General features: G+C 39.9%; 1 protein-coding gene across 5 annotated transcripts in view; it reads left to right on the forward strand.

Moving 5' to 3' along the window:
• Window positions 1-18,063, forward strand: part of CTNNB1 (catenin beta 1) — a 42,596-nt gene that overhangs the window by 21,252 nt on the left and 3,281 nt on the right. For all 5 annotated transcript variants that reach the window (XR_009009508.1, XM_057554855.1, XM_057554852.1 and 2 more), the window contains exons 2-14: window positions 6,025-6,085; window positions 6,525-6,752; window positions 6,960-7,213; window positions 7,345-7,583; window positions 7,672-7,873; window positions 9,018-9,162; window positions 12,381-12,484; window positions 12,564-12,902; window positions 13,181-13,339; window positions 14,843-14,962; window positions 15,589-15,739; window positions 15,828-15,949; window positions 17,029-17,089. Coding sequence is in view for 4 of the 5 variants with exons in the window: in XM_057554855.1 (XP_057410838.1) it covers window positions 6,073-6,085; window positions 6,525-6,752; window positions 6,960-7,213; window positions 7,345-7,583; window positions 7,672-7,873; window positions 9,018-9,162; window positions 12,381-12,484; window positions 12,564-12,902; window positions 13,181-13,339; window positions 14,843-14,962; window positions 15,589-15,739; window positions 15,828-15,949; window positions 17,029-17,089 (2,137 nt within the window). In the remaining variant the exon portion in view is untranslated. The remainder of the gene's footprint in view (window positions 1-6,024; window positions 6,086-6,524; window positions 6,753-6,959; window positions 7,214-7,344; window positions 7,584-7,671; window positions 7,874-9,017; window positions 9,163-12,380; window positions 12,485-12,563; window positions 12,903-13,180; window positions 13,340-14,842; window positions 14,963-15,588; window positions 15,740-15,827; window positions 15,950-17,028; window positions 17,090-18,063) is intronic.

The raw sequence follows: 18,063 nt of genomic DNA on the forward strand, positions 1-18,063 counted from the left end.
TTCACAATAGCCAAGACATGGAAGCAGCCTAAGTGTCCATCAGCAGATGAATGGGTAAAGAAGATGTGGTGTGTGTATATATATAGATATATATACATATATATATATCTATATATATACACACACACAATATATATATACACACAATGTGTGTGTGTGTGTGTGTGTGTGTGTGTGTATGTGTGTGTGTATATGCATGCAATGGAATACTACTCAACCATAAAACAGAATGAAATAATGTCATTTGCCGTAACATGGATGGACCTAGAGTTTATCATACTAAGTGAAGTAAGTTAGAGAAAGACAGATATCATATGATATAACTTATATGTGGAATCCAAAAAAATGATACAAGTCAACTTATTTACAAAACAGAAACAGACTCATAGACATAATTACCAAAGGGGAAAAGGGTTACCAAAGGGGAAAGGGGAGGGGGAGGGATCAGTTAGGAGTATGGGATTAACAGATACACACCACTGTATATAAAATAGATAAAAACAACAAGGGTTTACTGTATAGCACAGGGAACTATATTCAATATCTTGTAATAACCTATAATGGAAAAGAATCTGAAGCTGTACACCTGAAATTAACACAATATTTTAAGTCAACTATAGTTAAAAAAAAAATTTAAAAATTAAAAGAAAGAAATAAAATTGAAAAAGATCTGTCTTTTTGGTAGCTTATATTAGTATAAGCTGGAGAAAAACAGTTTCTACTTTTTGTAGTAATTTGTTCTTAGAGTGGAAAAAGTGAAAATTTGTCTTAAAACTTTTTTTTTTCCTGATGGATCAGAACTATTTTAGGATTGTGTTTATTGACCAAAGATTCTGTGTGCAGTTACTCATCAGTGAGACTAATGATACATCATACATGTAAAGGATATTGCCATAATTGAATTATTTTAAGTAGTAAAATCATATTCTCAGACACACATAGTTGGCTTAAATGTGCTATATCAGCGATTATTCAAGTGACTTCTTATGCATGACATATACATGTACTGCATAAAAATGTTAAAAGGACGACATAAAAATCTGGCAAGACAAATGGCTACAAGTAGGGGGAAAAAATTAAGCATTCAGTCTTCTCAGAATTTAGAAAAACTTGTAGGGTGGGGTGGTGGTACATACATTAGATGGCTGGGCATAGCTATTAATAGTTGTCCGAGGGCTTCCCTGGTGGCACAGTGGTTGGGAGTCCACCTGCCAATGCAGGGGATACAGGTTCAAGCCCTGGTCCGGGAAGATCCCACATCCCGTGGAGCAACTAAGCCCGTGCGCCACAACTACTGAGCCTGCGCGCTAGAGCCCGCGAGTCACAATTACTGAGCCCGTGTGCTACAGCTACTGAAGCCCGCACACCAGAGCCCATGCTCTGCAGCAAGAGAAGCCACCGCAAGGAGAAGCCTGCACTCTGCAACGACTAGTAGCCCCTGCTCCTCACAACTAGAGAAAAGCCCGCACACAGCAACGAAGATCCAGCATAGCCAAAAAAAAAAAAGTCCGAGATAACAGTTGATGCTTGATAGGTCCTTGGTAAGGTGGTCACTAGTACAATGCCTTCTTTGAAAACTGTATCAATTTATGCTCCATCAGTATTTTGGAGCTATGTATCAAAAGCCTTAAAACTTAAAGTTCTTATTCTTTAACCCAGTAATTGAAGTAGTCCTTTGGTGGAAGGGAGGTGGAAGAAATTAAGAGAACTATTTATATGCAAAGATGTTTTTTCAGCATTGTTTGAATAGCAAACTAAATAGGAAAGACAAACTAAATATTCAAGAATGTGAGGTGTGGTTAAATTATAGTATAGACCTATGATACAGTACAGATAATATTTGGTAAGGGTCTACAACACAAGGAATTGGCTTTTATATTTTTATATTAAAAAAAAAACCTAACAGTAAATTTAACAGAATACCAAATATAACAATGTCATTATTATGGGAATGCCAAAGGAAAATACCATTTTATACTAAGCATATATTATTTTATGGATGAGGTAGAGGAGACACTAAAATGAAAGAAGGAAAATGATCAGGAACATCCTAATTTTCCCTAGCCACAGACAGTTCAGATTTCTAATAGCCATTTTTGTACTTACATATTTAAAGATAATACCAGGAGTATCAATCTAGCTGTTTCAGAGGAGTGAAAGTGTCATTAAATGTTTGTTTTTTATTGCCCAGTTTGGGGAAGACCCCTCCCAGGACATGGACGCGCGCGCGTGCACACACACACGCACACACACACAGCTGAGGAGTAAAAGCAGAAAGGAAACTAGAGTAAGTTGTGACTTAAAAGTGTTAGTGTTGAATAAAAAGTGCTGAGACAGGAAGATTTGAGACTATAAATTTTTAAATGGCAAGGTATTAGTAGTGACAGTTAATAAAAATGCATATGTATGTGCTTTTAGATTTACAAAATAGACTTTAGTAAGAACTTTTTTCTGATTCCTGAGAGTATATCAAAAGTTTTTCGTGCACTCTCTTACTAGATTCTTGGAAAAGTTAATTGTTAGCATGAACAGCCAGTAATCTATATTATAAACTGGTTTTATAATCTATTTTATAGCAAAGTTACTTCTAGTTAGTAGTACTCAAACTTTTTGAAATCCAAGGTAATTAAGATAATTTTGTGTTGATGGGTGATATCTATATTATGTCAAGATTTCTCATGTAGATTTTGACCGAAGGCCACTTAAAGTACAAAAGGTGAAGTAGAGCCCCCAACAATCATTTTGAAGTTAGCTCTAACGCTAATCTTTTATAATAATGTTGTGGTATGTAAGAAAATATCGTTACTTTTTATAGCCACATAATGTACTAATGTATGTAATTTACTTTAAAATCATTCTGTAGGAAGGCACCAAAATGGCACGATATTAATAATTGTTAGGTATAGGCGATGTGTGCATTAAAAAGTTGTGTCCACTTTTCTGCATATTTGAAAACTTTCATAATAAGAAAAAAGAAAAACCTAGCATGCTTAAGTAGTCTTGTTAGAAAAGCTGAAGGAAAAATTACTCATAGTAATACTTTGAATAAGGTATGGTGTAGGATGAACTTTCTCCTTAGATTGAAATTATTATATGTAATGGATATATATTTTTCTAAACCTTATAGAGTTTAAATCAGAAATAGATGAATTTTGAGGTGTTCTTTACAAAATACATAATTGGAAAAGAGTATATGTTAAGCAACAAGAGAAAAATAAAAGGAATTGTGCATGTATCCGTTACCTATTAGACTGGATAAGTTGGTGATCCCCCAGCACCCTCTTTCTTTGTCAGAGCACCACTTGGTGGTGATAAAGCTGTCAGGACACGCAGCATTCTAAATGTAGTCTATAGTTGTGGTCACTTGCATCTGGGAACATTTAGTACTTCATTTTTTTTTTAAAAAGCATTATACTCCCTTTATCTTGATTGGTACATAGTGGGCTTTTCCCCATTTTTGTTTCTCATAATTCTTTTTGAAGTTGGAGCTTTGATCCCCTGAGTTGATCCTCTTGTTTCTTCTCTTGTATTCTGTGTGTCTTTCTCCTTTATGCTCTAGGAGTTTTTCTCAATTTCAGTTATCTATTGAACTTTTTATTTTTATTTATTCTCTCCAGTTTTTATGAGGGTAATAAAGTGAAACGTTCTATTTCCCTCCCCACCTTACCCCGATTTTAAAGTTTTGTTTCTCTGGAGTCTGGTTTTCCTGAAGTCTTTGGTAAGCCTTAGTTGATTAGGAGCTCTAGGCCCTTAATGTATGGCAGGGTGTAGTAGAGGGGAGCCAAGCCTTGGGCTGAAAGCTCTGCCCAGAGGAAGAATAAGGAAAGCTTTACTTTGGGGCAAGATTCTGCTGTAGTTCTCTGGATAGGATATTCAATTTCTTCAGTAAATATTTCTCAAATTTGAGGTAAATTTGGATTTGTCTGCAGATCAGTGTAGGGGTGAGTTGGTATATACTGCTGCTTATGTAGATCCCCATTTTCATTCCTACTTTTTACTTCTTTACTTGCTGATTGACACTTGGCCTCCCTCACTTCAGAGGGTTGCCATGAAGAGCAAGAATAATTTTTATGTATGTTGCATAAGTTTGAAAGTGCTATAAAAAAAATAATAGTACTAAGACGTCCCCAACATGCAAATAGATATTGTAAGTTTGGAACATGAACTTGCTTTTTTCCATAAAATCATTATAATCATGGTCAAGTTACTAGGTCAGCCCACATAAGTAGATTTTACCCAGTAATATGGCTAATATGTTTTTCCTTTGTCTCAACAAGGAAAAAAACACTATAAATATTTTTTTTTCTTGATGCCAGATACATCAAAGCACTTCTTAAACAGCTGCACCTGTAGATGTGACTAGTTGGTTTCTGAGCCCTGTGGCACTGGCCAGAGGAGAAGCTCAGAGTAAAACATGTTTTTAAGTCCCCTTCCCTGGAAATATATTGGGAGCTGGAGAGGGGAACCCATTTTTCAGAGTGGAGAAATAGTTAAATAGCCAGTCTCAAAGATAGGCAAAAGATACGAACTAAAATACAGCCATCAGTGGACAGAGAACCTGGGTTTCTTCCATCATAGTATTTCTCAACATATGGTCTGCAGATCACTTTCTGCATCCTTAGAATGTTCATTAAAAGTGCAGGTTTCTACACACCCCCTCCCATCCTATTGAATCAAAACAATAAACACATAATCCTACTTAGTACATGATTTTAAAATACAAGTTTCTTGTTGACAGGAATCACCTTTGTTGTTTTCTGTCCTTCACTTTGCCTTGTAAGTAAATCGTCAGTTGTTCCTACTGTGGACGATAAAACAATTGTGTCCACAACTCTTGTCAGCTTTAGGTGTCAAGTGATCTTTGTGGTTATAAAAATCTAGTTTTGGAAGAGCAAATCCAGGAATAATCAACACATGCTTCCTTTACATAGAGAAGATAGGACTTTAGAGTACAGTTTCCAACTGCATTATGTTAAACACATTTAAACTTTTTTGGACACTGATAGAAAACACAGTTCACACTTAAATATCTTAGTCCACATTGGTAATTTACATCTAATTTTTAATTTGTAGTGCAAGAGGAACTTGTCTGGGGCAGACTATGTAATAAAGGAAGTTTTGTTATTAGGAATATCTAGAGACCATAAGTCCTTAAACTGGTCCCATTTGCAAATAGCTCCCTGTGTAATTCAGTGTTTTCCTGAGTATTACACAAAAATGCCAAAATGCAGACATAAATTAGATGCTAAGATTTTTTAATATATATGTGAGTGATTTTTACATTGATCAAAGCATTCACTTGTATTTATAATAAATCATTGCTATAAAATTGAACTTAGAAAAGTTTGACTAAAAGAGGTGCTTTTAATTTGTGTTGCAAACTTTGAGAAGTAATTTTACTTCTTAGTAAAAAATCTGAAATCTACTGTTCTGATCCAGTCACCACACATAAAATACCTTATGAAGGTATTTTAGATGGCATTGTATTATATCAGAAAAGAAAACAGTAACAATTGACCCGTTAAATGAACATTTGGTGTTTTTTTTTTTTTTTTTAATTTGGTGTTTTTAAAATCCCACTGGACCTCTATTGCCCAAAGAAGACCTATGAATTTTGCAGTGAAAGAAATTAAAAAGGGAGAGGAGAGGACTTTTGGAACTCAAGGAGGAGTTGATTTTGAATAGCTTTTTCCCCTCCCTGGCTTTCATTAGTAGAGTGCTTATGCTTTGTCATCTTCAGTAATTTTGCTTTTTTGACATCCTGTGTATCTGTAATTTATATTTCTCCTGAAAAGAGGTGCTTGTTAAAGAGAAGTTTTCACTTAGAAGTTTGGCAATGATAGAGCTGTGGTTGAAGTGTTTGGAGGAGACCATGAGGTCTGTGTTTCACTGTATCACACGGTGAAAGACGACTTGGGGCTTTTTGTGGAAGTCGTCCATGATGTTTGACAGGCCATCCTAGTGACTTATGAGTATTAAAATCAAACAATTTTAAATCCTAATGACTTTGATTAACTCTTTTAGGGTCTCTGAAGTACACCATACTACGGTTTTGAAAATCTTGCGTGGACAATGGCTACCCAAGGTTTGTATCATAAGTCTTTAGTTACTGAATTGGGGCTCTGCTTCATTGCCATTAACCCAGTCTGGCTCAGATTCCCCTGCTTTCCTCTCTCCCTGCTTACTTGTCAGGCTACCTTTTGCTCCATTTTCTGCTCACTCCTCCTAATGGCTTGGTGAAATAGCAAACAAGCCACCAGCAGGAATCTAGTCTGGATGACTGCTTCTGGAGCCTGGATGCAGTACCATTCTTCACTGATTCAGTGAGTAACTGTTAGGTGGTCTCCTAAGAGTACAGATTTTTCATCACTGAGCTGATCCTGGCCATCATTCTGTTATCCTTGGCTGTCTTTCAGACTTCACTATTTCTAAAAAGATTTCAGTGAGTCATATCATAGATTTTTATTTTCAAATTAAGGTAACATTTCTCTGGTAGTAATACTAATGCTGTTTGATTTTTATAGCTGACTTGATGGAGCTGGACATGGCCATGGAGCCAGACAGAAAAGCAGCTGTTAGTCACTGGCAGCAACAGTCTTACCTGGACTCTGGAATCCATTCTGGTGCCACTACCACAGCTCCTTCTCTAAGTGGTAAAGGCAATCCTGAGGAAGAGGATGTGGATACCACCCAAGTCCTGTATGAGTGGGAGCAGGGATTTTCTCAGTCCTTCACTCAAGAACAAGTAGCTGGTAAGAGTATTATTGCCTTACTGAAAGTCAGAATGCAGTTTTGAGAATTAAATAGTTATTCTAATAAAAGTTAGTGTATAATAGCTTAAATAAAATGGTGTGGTAAAGAGAAGGGAGTGATTGCAATATCACCTTGACTGTTTAGGATAGCAAATACTCGGTGAATGCTGAGCTATGGATAGTGAGTGTTGAATTTACCTTTTGCAGATATCGATGGACAGTATGCAATGACTCGAGCTCAGAGGGTACGAGCTGCTATGTTCCCTGAGACATTAGATGAGGGCATGCAGATCCCATCTACACAGTTTGATGCCGCTCATCCCACTAATGTCCAGCGTCTGGCTGAACCATCACAGATGCTGAAACATGCAGTTGTAAATTTGATTAACTATCAAGATGATGCAGAACTTGCCACACGTGCAATCCCTGAATTGACAAAACTGCTAAATGATGAAGACCAGGTAAGTAGTGACATGGCTAGCTTTTTAATCTGCTTTGAAGGAAACTCCCAAGGAAGTAGTCTTATAATATCTACCCAGTATCAGTATTTGAAAACTGGAAAATGACATCTCTTAATTCCTGTACATTATAGGTGGTGGTTAATAAGGCTGCAGTTATGGTCCATCAGCTTTCTAAAAAGGAAGCTTCCAGACACGCCATCATGCGTTCTCCTCAGATGGTGTCTGCTATTGTACGCACCATGCAGAATACAAATGATGTGGAGACAGCTCGCTGTACTGCTGGGACCTTGCACAATCTTTCCCATCATCGTGAGGGCTTGCTGGCCATCTTTAAGTCTGGGGGCATTCCTGCCCTGGTGAAGATGCTTGGGTAAGAAAACATGGTCAGAATGCTCCAAGCTCAGAAGGAGAAGAGTGCAATCACAACATTTCTGATGAGACTTTTTTCTTCTTCCCAGTTCACCAGTGGATTCTGTATTGTTTTATGCCATTACAACTCTCCACAACCTTTTATTGCATCAGGAAGGAGCTAAAATGGCAGTGCGTTTAGCTGGCGGGCTGCAGAAAATGGTTGCCTTGCTCAACAAAACAAATGTTAAATTCTTGGCTATTACAACAGACTGCCTTCAGATTTTAGCTTATGGCAATCAAGAAAGCAAGGTAAAAGAATTGTATTGAACGTGGTTGTCATGGAGCATGGGAGACCCCCAATGTCATGTCCTTCTATGGATTTTGGCAAATTCACTGTATGCCTCACCCTTTGTATGTATCCTAGAAAAGTTGGACATCTCTGTTTCTTTAAATATTTGAGTTGTCAGTGTGTAATGCACTATGCTAGGTGACAAGGATATAGCACGCAAGCTTCCCTTAAAGCTTTCATTCTTGGGTGGAAGAGAGACACTGAAATAATACCCTAATTACTATTTAATTCATGTGTTAGGAGGAAGTAAAGGGGCTATGAGAGCATGTAAATGAACCAGACCCTCTCTTGAGGGTTCAAGCAGATTTCTTGGAGAAAGTGATAGTTGAGTTTAGCTCTTAAGGATAAGAAGGGATTGATTAAAGGTGAATGAAGGTTAGGGAGAGGAAATGGCATCTTTGACAGTTCTGCTGAGGGAGGAGCAGGGCAAGATTTGGAAATTCAAGAAATGCAAAGAGTAAGGAAGAGGAAGTGTGAGGTGAGACTGTTGAGATAGGGCAGATCCTGCAGGGCTTAGGGGAACATGTTAAAAGGATAATGGGAAACAGTTTTTAGCAGAGGCGTGAAGTGATGAGATGTGTTTTCAGAAGATCGGGGTAGAGTCAGGAGGTGGGGGTGTGCGGGGGAGTAAAGGGCAAGAATGACTATTTTATGCTGTCTCTTTTTGAGGTGGATATGAGATATGATTAGGAAAAGCAAAGAGCTAGATCATTAAGAGTTTTTAAGTGCCCATTCTGGTTCACATTTTCACTCAACACTTCGGCTTTGATGTAACTTGTGTATCTGGGCATTACTGTTTCATACCAACATGGTTTTTGGTTGTTTTTGTTTTTCCTTTTACTGTGATCAGTGTGGGAAGAAGAAAATTGGGCCAGAGTTTATATATTTTTGGGAGGACTGGGGTGCATGAATTTGAGTGAAATGTTGTAGAAGGAGGGGTTAAATAGGGCCCCAGTATGGGGGTCTAGCTAATGACGACCAGGAATATATTTAAGTCATTAAGCTGGCTGAAATTCTTGTATAATAAAATAGGTTGGTAATAGTAGCTTTTCTCAGGCATTTGATCAAGATTCCATGACTAACAATACATGCACATCTTTCCAGCTGATCATTTTGGCTAGTGGTGGACCTCAAGCTTTAGTGAATATAATGAGGACCTACACCTATGAGAAACTACTGTGGACCACAAGCAGAGTCCTGAAGGTGCTGTCTGTCTGCTCTAGTAATAAGCCGGCTATTGTCGAAGCTGGTAAGTATACTTGTCTATTCTGGGTTCTCATGTTTGCAGCACGTGTAGTTCTAATTAGATTACCTTTCTTAGGAAAAGGGTGATAGAACTGACCTTAACAGACTGAAAGTAGATGGTCCTATTCCGTTTGAAGCCAAAGTTGCATTCAGACAAAGTATATGTTCTGCTTGACACCTTCTTTGGTGCTATTCAAGCCTAGTTTAGGCAGTGTTCATATTACCCATCAAAAATGATGGCTGATACTTGGCTTGATAACAGCTATTCCAGAAATACCTGGAATGCGTGCAAAAAATACAGATTTTTAGACTTATTTAATCAGAATCCCTGGAGTGTTGAAGTGACAAGAGAGTCAGTAGGTAGCTGGAAATGTATGGGACTGGAGGCCTAGGAATCTTGATTTTTAGAAGTTCCCTAGGTTATTCTGATGCTCATTTGTTTATTCTGAAAATATTCAGCCCCTGTGTTTCAAGCACTGTAATAAGCACATGGTATACAATGGATAACAAAATAGGTATGGTCCCTGTATTTATTCTTACAGGTGGTGAGGGTGACAAAAATATGCAGAAAGATGGAGTGATCACATATTGGAATGAATGTTACAAGAGAAATGAACAGCAAGCAAATAGTGATACAGAATTAATGGGGAGGGAAGGGGCTTCCCTGAGAGGGGGATGTTAAATGAAATTGCAGAATGAGAAGGTGTTATCTATATGAGAAGGATTAAGTGCCTTCCAGATGGTCCTGAAGGTAGGAAAGAAATTGTTGAGTTCTAGGTGCTGAAGAGAAAGTCTGTGTAACTAGAACCTAGTGAGTGATGGGATGAATAGCTCAGGATGAGGGTAATGAGCTAGAGCCAGGCAGGGCTATATTGTGCAGGAGTTTCTAGGTCCCTGGAAGATGTTTATTCATGCTTTATTCCAGCTTTGGAAACACAGGTATAGAATGCTTAGGTCAATTTGAAATACTAGGTGGGATCCAAATCCTAAAGGGCTCCTGAAGGTTATGCTAAAGCATTTGGTCTTTATCTTTCTTTTTTTTAAATTAATTAATTAATTAATTAATTAATTTTTGGCTGTGTTGGGTCTTTGTTGCTGCGCGCGGGCTTTCTCTAGTTGTGGCGAGCGGGGGCTACTCGTCCTTGCGGTGCACGGACTTCTCATCGTGGTAGCTTCTCTTGTTGTGGAGCACGGGCTTTAGGCACGTGGGCTTCAGCAGTTGTGGTGCAAGGGCTCAGTAGTTGTAGCTCACGGGCTCTAGAGCACAGGCTCAGTAGTTGTGGCGCACAGGCTTAGTTGCTCTACGGCATGTGGGATCTTCCTGGACCAGGGCTTGAATCCGTGTCCCCTGCATTGGCAGGCGGATTCTTAACCACTGCGCCACCAGGGAAGTCCCTGGTCTTTATCTTACAATGAGAAGCTATTGATGGCTGTTGAGCAGTGGCACAGCATCACAGTGAGGTGTTGGGAATATTAATACTAGCATCGTATGACAGTTTGAATGACCAAAGGCAAGCAGACCAGGCCACTGGGATGTGTTATAGGCTTCTAGGAATGACGTCATTAGACATTAAAAATACATAGCAAAGGATGAATGTTATTTGAGTTGACATATTCAGAGTGACTAAAGGTAGCTGGCAACGTATGCTACTGGAATGCAGGGGAAGACTGGGCTGGGATAGAGATTTGGGAGTTGCCCTCTTAGTGTATGTGGGTAAGGGCTACAGGGAAGAGGCAGGGGCGCCTCTAAGCCATCTGCACCGGACTTTTACCCTGGGCATGCTGAATCAGAATGTGTGTGTGTTTAAGTCTCTCAGGCTATTCTGAGAGGCATCTGGAACTAAGATCCACTCTCTTAGAGTTAATAATTACAGTGGAGGGAGGGAATGAGATCTGAGGGGAATCAAGTCTTTTTTTTTTCTATATATAATTTTACTTTTTTAAAAAAAAATTTATTTATTTATTTGGCTGCGCCAGGTCTTAGTTGCGGCACGTGGGATCTTCGTTGCTGTGTCAGGGATCTTTTAGTTGCGGCATGCGGGGTCTTTAGTTGTGGCATGTGAACTCTTAGTTGTGGCATGTGGGATCTAGTTCCCTGACCAGGGATCAAACCTGGGCCCCCTGCATAGGGAGCACGTAGTCGTAGCCACTGGACCGCCAGGGAAGTAGCATCAGCCTTGTGCACTCTGTTAGCAGCTGGAGCTGCTATGAGGAACGAACCAGATAGGGATGATCTTGTCTTACTGTAGGGGTGGTAGGCTAAATTATAGTTGTGATAAATGCTGTGAAGGGAGAAGTACAGGGTGCTGTGAGAATTACAGCAAGTAGACCTAACCTAATTGAGGAAATAAAGCAGACCTGAAAAGATAAACAAGGAGACAAGGGAAAGTACATCCCACTGCATTTAGAAGTGATGTCAGTAGGAGAGAGATGGTGAAGTTAAGCCAGTGTGTGGGGAATTGAGCTTCCATTTAGACTCCTCTGCCAGTGTAAACGTCCTTCATTAGGGTCCTAAATGATGGAAGCTTGTGAATCTTTGAAGCACATCTTTTGGAGTCAGTGTCTTTTATACAGTCCCAGACATTAAGCGTTCTGGTGCCTTCTTTTTGGATTGTCCTCACCCCATGAGTTTACATAACTCCTTCAGGTCTTGGCTCAGATGTCACCTTCACACTTAGGTGACCTAATTACCCTACTTAAAAATGTAGCCCCCCCCCTTTGTCTTGTGTTATGTTTTTTGTGGCACTTAACACCATTTGACACACTGTATAGTTTTAGTTTACTAATTGTGTATTTGTTTCATGTCTGCCTCCAAGTAGACCATGAGCTCTGTGAAGGTAGGAATTTTAGACTGTTCTGCTCACTGGTATAGCTCCAACTCAAAACAGGGCCTGGTATTAAATATTTTTGAAATAATTGGATGAAAGGAAATAAGTAATAGGAATATTACCTACAGGGGGACTGTGGAGAGAAATGAAGGCTTTTTCCACACAGGGAAGGAACAATAGATATTTGACAGAAGTTGTCACTAGGTGAGATGAACTGGAAAAGAAAGGGAAACTGAGCAGCATTGTAGAAAATGAAAGGAAATAAAGGACTTAGATGGAGGGGATAAGCTTTGGCAATAAAGAGGGACACGTTCTAAGACTAGAGAAGACACTTTGTACTGATACGACTTGTGAGCTAATAGCCATCGCCTTAGATATTTTTTAATCTTTTTAGGTGGAATGCAAGCTTTAGGACTTCACCTGACAGATCCAAGTCAACGTCTTGTTCAGAATTGTCTTTGGACTCTGAGGAATCTTTCAGATGCTGCAACTAAACAGGTAAATTCCAAGTAAACCGGTGCCTTAATGAAAAGAGTCAAGCTGAATATGTCCTGAGCGTCTGTTTTCATCTCCATAGGAAGGGATGGAAGGTCTTCTTGGGACCCTTGTTCAGCTTCTGGGCTCAGATGATATAAATGTGGTCACCTGCGCAGCTGGAATTCTTTCTAATCTCACTTGCAATAATTACAAGAACAAGATGATGGTGTGCCAAGTGGGTGGTATAGAGGCTCTTGTGCGTACTGTCCTTCGTGCTGGTGACAGGGAGGATATCACTGAGCCTGCCATCTGTGCTCTTCGTCATCTGACCAGCCGACACCAGGAAGCTGAGATGGCCCAGAATGCTGTTCGCCTTCACTATGGACTGCCAGTTGTGGTTAAACTCCTACATCCACCATCCCATTGGCCTCTGATCAAGGTAAATTGTCAGTGAAAGTAGAAGGTTGCAGAATTGAAAATGAACTACCTCTGACTATTATTAGATGGCTGTCTAGGCACCAGGGATTGATAAGTAGGAGTTGTATTCTTAAGTAAATAGGAAATATGTCTGGGATGGAGGTGAGGTTTTGAAGTGTTTCTGTAGTCAGTTTTACTTTCAAGTGATTGTGATAGATGTAGTGTGTTAGGAATTTTAGGCTAAGAAAATGGTTTTGTTGAGTTGTTTGCCAGTTCTTTACTCTTCCTTCTTTTCTGCAGGCTACCGTTGGATTGATCCGAAATCTTGCCCTTTGTCCCGCAAATCACGCACCTTTGCGTGAGCAGGGTGCCATTCCACGACTAGTTCAGTTGCTGGTTCGTGCACATCAGGATACCCAGCGCCGTACATCTATGGGTGGGACACAGCAGCAGTTTGTGGTAGGTAAATCTTAATAGTGACACCTGGCTATTTAAAAGGAATGCAGAAATCCATAAGATCCTGAACTACTGAGGTCATTGGCTCCCTCCATTCTCCTGCCTGCCTGAAGGGCTGCTTGCTATTGACTGAAAAAACTGTGACATGTCTCCGTGGCTGCATAGAAGGTAAGGAGTAATGTGGCCCCTAGTGGTTTGTCCTTTGACATGTCCTTCACATCGTTGCCTCCTCAGTCGTACGAAGGGGGTGTGGAGTGTGATTTACTGCTTTGGGGTCTCATTTAATCCATACAAAAGGTTCACATCCTTAGGAAGTAGCAGAGCCATAATTTGAATCCAAGTCTGTCTGATTTCAGAGTCTCATCCCCCACTGCAGTTCTACCTATAAGTGTTTAACTTACCTTTTACTAGCTCTTCCAAGAGTGGTTTAAACTATTTCCCTGGACTTAACGAATGCCAACAAATTACAAGACTAAGTAGTAGCATTTCTGGGATCTTTACCTATAATCTTAGCCTGAAACTTTGATGTCAAGTTTGAAGTCTTAAAACTAGCTTCATTACAAGTATCTAAAGACACTTCTGATTCCTCAGAATGTGTTTTAAGACTCAGACCTTCAAAGATTCTCTCTTATTTAATCAGGTTACTTTAGAGAACAAGACTTTACCAGAACAGATCTTGAGACTCTGATTGCTAGTTGTGATATGGATGCACTCATTAGGAGGCTTTGCCTTTCTCTATTCATTACTTTTGGTGTTGGCCTGTCTCCATGAGGTGGCTTAATAGAATGCAAAGGGTACCTTTTAAAATCTCCTCTCTAGGAAGAAAGGAGCTTTTGTGTCCTTATAAAAATGAAGTTGAATATAAAAGCTGCTGCAAGTAGCAGAATTATGACCTTTTTAAAAACTCAGATAGAGGGAAAGCAGATTGTAGTTATATTTTGCGAAAGCTAACTTCCTTCTCCCATATAGGCTATCAGTTTGAATAGTCTTGGAGGAGGTGAGTGGATTTTCTACCGGCAGCTCAGTAGAATTTTAGCAGTTGGTGATAAAACTTTGCTAAGTTTTCACCAAATACACATAGATGTACAAAGATAGAGGGAGCATCTGAAAGAAAACACTGACATAGTCTGCACGTTACTTTCCCATCTTTGTGTATCTTTTCTTTATGTATCCCTTTACCCAGAGTGATTGGTGCCCTGACTGTAAGAAAGTTATCTTTGGGACGCAGAGGTATATTGAAGCTGTGCTTTGCTGTGCGCAGTACCGTGATGGGGGAGGGGTGCTGCTTGGAATTAGTGCTGACAAGAGGCCACTTTCAGAAAGTGACATTCAACTGAATGGAGTCCACCTTCATTCCTGAACTAATTAATTGCAAATTCTGGGGAACTTTGGGTTTATAATGTGAATAACTAATCTAGTAATTGCTACTCAGAACAGAAAGCCTTTCAAGTATATAAACTTTAGAGAGGACAATGCCCTATTTATTAACCATATTTCTTTTTGTAGGAGGGGGTCCGCATGGAAGAAATAGTTGAAGGTTGTACTGGAGCCCTTCACATCCTAGCTCGGGATGTTCACAACCGAATTGTTATCAGAGGCCTAAATACCATTCCATTGTTTGTGCAGGTATGTTGCTTTTAAGTGAGGTGTTCTAGATTCTGTGTGTCAGTAAAATTTCAGGATTTTAAAGATAAGCAAAGTATCAGAAAATTAGAGACCAAAATAGGGGCAGCAGCATTTAATTTTTCATCTGCTATCAGCATTTCTAAAATGGCAGTACTGCCCATGCTTCCTGTTCAGAGTATAAAAAATAGAACCTCAGTGTGTCGTGTCCTTTCAGGTGAATACACTTATGAGAATCCCCTTCGTTTTTCTTGGGCAGTAGAAGGAGAAACATTGGGACTAGAACCTCAAGAAAGGAAGGAGACTTTCTACTCCACTTTTAGGGTTGCTCAGTTGTGAAGGGACGAAAGCTGGTCTGGGCTGCCAGAGCACAGGCCTCCAGCCACCTCTGGGCCTTCCAAGTTTTAGCGTGACTAAAACTCTGACGAAAAGGTTCGTAGCTAAAACTGCTCTAGAAAACCATTGCTCCTGAGCATCACTCAAGCACGTAAACGTAGAGTATGTGATCTAATACAGGCAGTACAGATACCGCTTACACTCGGAATTGGGAATGTTTACACTGCAGTGGGGTGCTTGCCATGTTGTAACTTTAGATGTAATTAGGTTTTGGGTGTATGTTTTCTCCTTAGCTGCTTTATTCTCCCATTGAAAATATCCAAAGAGTAGCTGCAGGGGTCCTCTGTGAACTCGCTCAGGACAAGGAGGCCGCAGAAGCCATTGAAGCTGAGGGGGCCACAGCCCCTCTGACAGAGCTACTTCACTCTAGGAACGAAGGTGTGGGTAAGTAGGAGAGGAGCCAGGGCCTTTAGCTTGTGTGCAGTGATGCCTCAGCTTCTCCTCAAGGACCTGTATTCCATCCTTCTCCCAGCAACATACGCAGCTGCTGTTTTGTTCCGAATGTCTGAGGACAAGCCACAGGATTATAAGAAGCGGCTTTCGGTTGAGCTGACCAGTTCTCTCTTCAGAACGGAGCCAATGGCTTGGAATGAGGTAGGCAGCGTGAGCACGTTTATTTGGCTGTTTGCTAGAGCAGGTATAAGGCGGTTTGTGGTTTCCTCTCAAACCACTCAGTACGTGTTCATTTGCACTGACTTTGTCCTTGGCTTGCATATTCATTCTTTACACTCTTTTAGCAACTGCTGTGAGGAAAAACTACAGCTTTAAACAGCCTGTTCAGAACAAACAAGTTAGAATTTCCAAGGGAGACAGATGAAAAAGGTAGCAGATTAAAGAACATTTTTCAAAAGGTTGTTAGGAAAGAGGCAGTCTATTAACCACTGTTGGAGGTCAGTTTATCAGTACTTCTTAAAAAATGCTCAATTTTTCACCTGCTTTTCTACTTGAATTTCTATTAATTTGTTCAGTATTTGTCCTCAGTACAGTTGTTCATTGAAACAGTAGAACCACCCTGAAAGTTTTTTCAATTATGGTACATAGTCATAAAGTCAATTGTTTTTGTTGAATGACTGGAGAGAGATCCTATATATCATTAGGTGGAAAAAAAATAAAGCAAACTGCCAAACAGTGACTAGTATGTTAGTTGGCTGTTTAATAGGCAATCTTAACACGTTCCAGCTTGAGCTCTGACCTTCCTCACCCACTCCCTTTCTCCAGACCTGTCCTCTCACAGTTAGTGGCAACTTCGTTCTTCTAATGCGCAGGCTCTAAAAGTCTTTTCATATAACATATCCTGTCAGCAACTCCTTTTGGGGGTAGACACTTTGCCTGTTTTGTTTCCTGTTACATTTCTAGCACCAGGAACAGTGCCTGGCATGTAGTAAGTACTTAATAATATATCCTTGTGGAAAGAATAAATTAGTATTGTTAATACTGTGTGCAATGGGAAAACATGTATCTCTAGGTATCTTTGAAGGGTAGAGTTTGAAGTATTTCTGTATTATATGCATCTGTATTTCAAAGTAATTCTGCATTTTCTAAGTATTTCTATAATGTTTGAGTTCTTTATTCTTTTCATAATCTGAAAATAAGTATGTTTTCAAAATATTAGACAGTATGCTTTGAGCTGAGAATTTTCATTTTGCTTCTTTGCCTTGTACCTGTTTATCTAGACTGCTGATCTTGGACTTGATATCGGTGCCCAGGGAGAACCCCTTGGATATCGCCAGGATGGTATGTGTCTCACATTTCTTGATTATCTCCAGATCAAGCTAAAGGTCCAAAGCTTTATCAAAAGAGCTGGTTTGCTCATCTGGGAAACCAGTGTTGGCAGGAAAGTAGTGGTAGCAATTAAAGGCAGTTCTTAAATTCTAGAGTCAGCAATAGTATCTTTATTGGAGCACAGGGAATTCTGAGCCACACACTGAGCAAGCAGTAGGATCACACCAATAAATATGTGTCACTACTGCTAGGCCTCTGCAGGACAGTGCAGGATGTTACAAGTCGCCTGGCTTTTTATTCAGTTTTTTTTGTACAGAGAACCCATAATACCTGTGTCTGCAGCCCACCCAGGAAGTGAGAGTATGGAAACTTCTGTCCCCAAGCTCAGATCTGGGATGGGTATTTACATAGTTAGCTTTTCAGAAAACTCTAAAAATACAATTCAAATCTGGGTAGTGGCGAATGGAGCATAATTAGGGGTAGACCACTAACAGCTGTAACTATTCATCTTAAATTTATAATCTTACCTGGTTTTTCCTAGTTAATAAACCACTAGAGCTTATAAGCTTCTTACCTTGACAGGTACATATAAATGTTAACCCTTAATATAAAACATATAAAGGTTTCATTGGAAACTGGCACATTTTCTTTGTACTTCTGTGGGTGTCGCCTGGACTTTCTAACAAATAGATTACAATTGCCAGACCTCCTTGTTATCGCCTTCACCTCCTGCCATGACTGCTTGATGCCTAGGTGTCACACACAGTAGATTGCTTGCTGCTGCTCCCCGCTCAGGAGCCTGTCCCTGCCTGGGTAAATGCCACATGTCCACGACTAGAACCTGCTGGTCTGCCTTTGGTGGAAACAGACTTTGTGTAGCCTCATGGGTGGCCTGGCACTGGCACTTAGCTGAAGAAAGCTAGAAGTTGAAGAGGTTAGAAAGCAGCGCTTTCTGACAAGCTTGCTGCCCTTGGATGTCCCTAACC

The sequence above is a fragment of the Balaenoptera acutorostrata genome, chromosome 10, assembly GCF_949987535.1.
Source record: "Balaenoptera acutorostrata chromosome 10, mBalAcu1.1, whole genome shotgun sequence".
NCBI classification, from domain to species: domain Eukaryota; kingdom Metazoa; phylum Chordata; class Mammalia; order Artiodactyla; family Balaenopteridae; genus Balaenoptera; species Balaenoptera acutorostrata.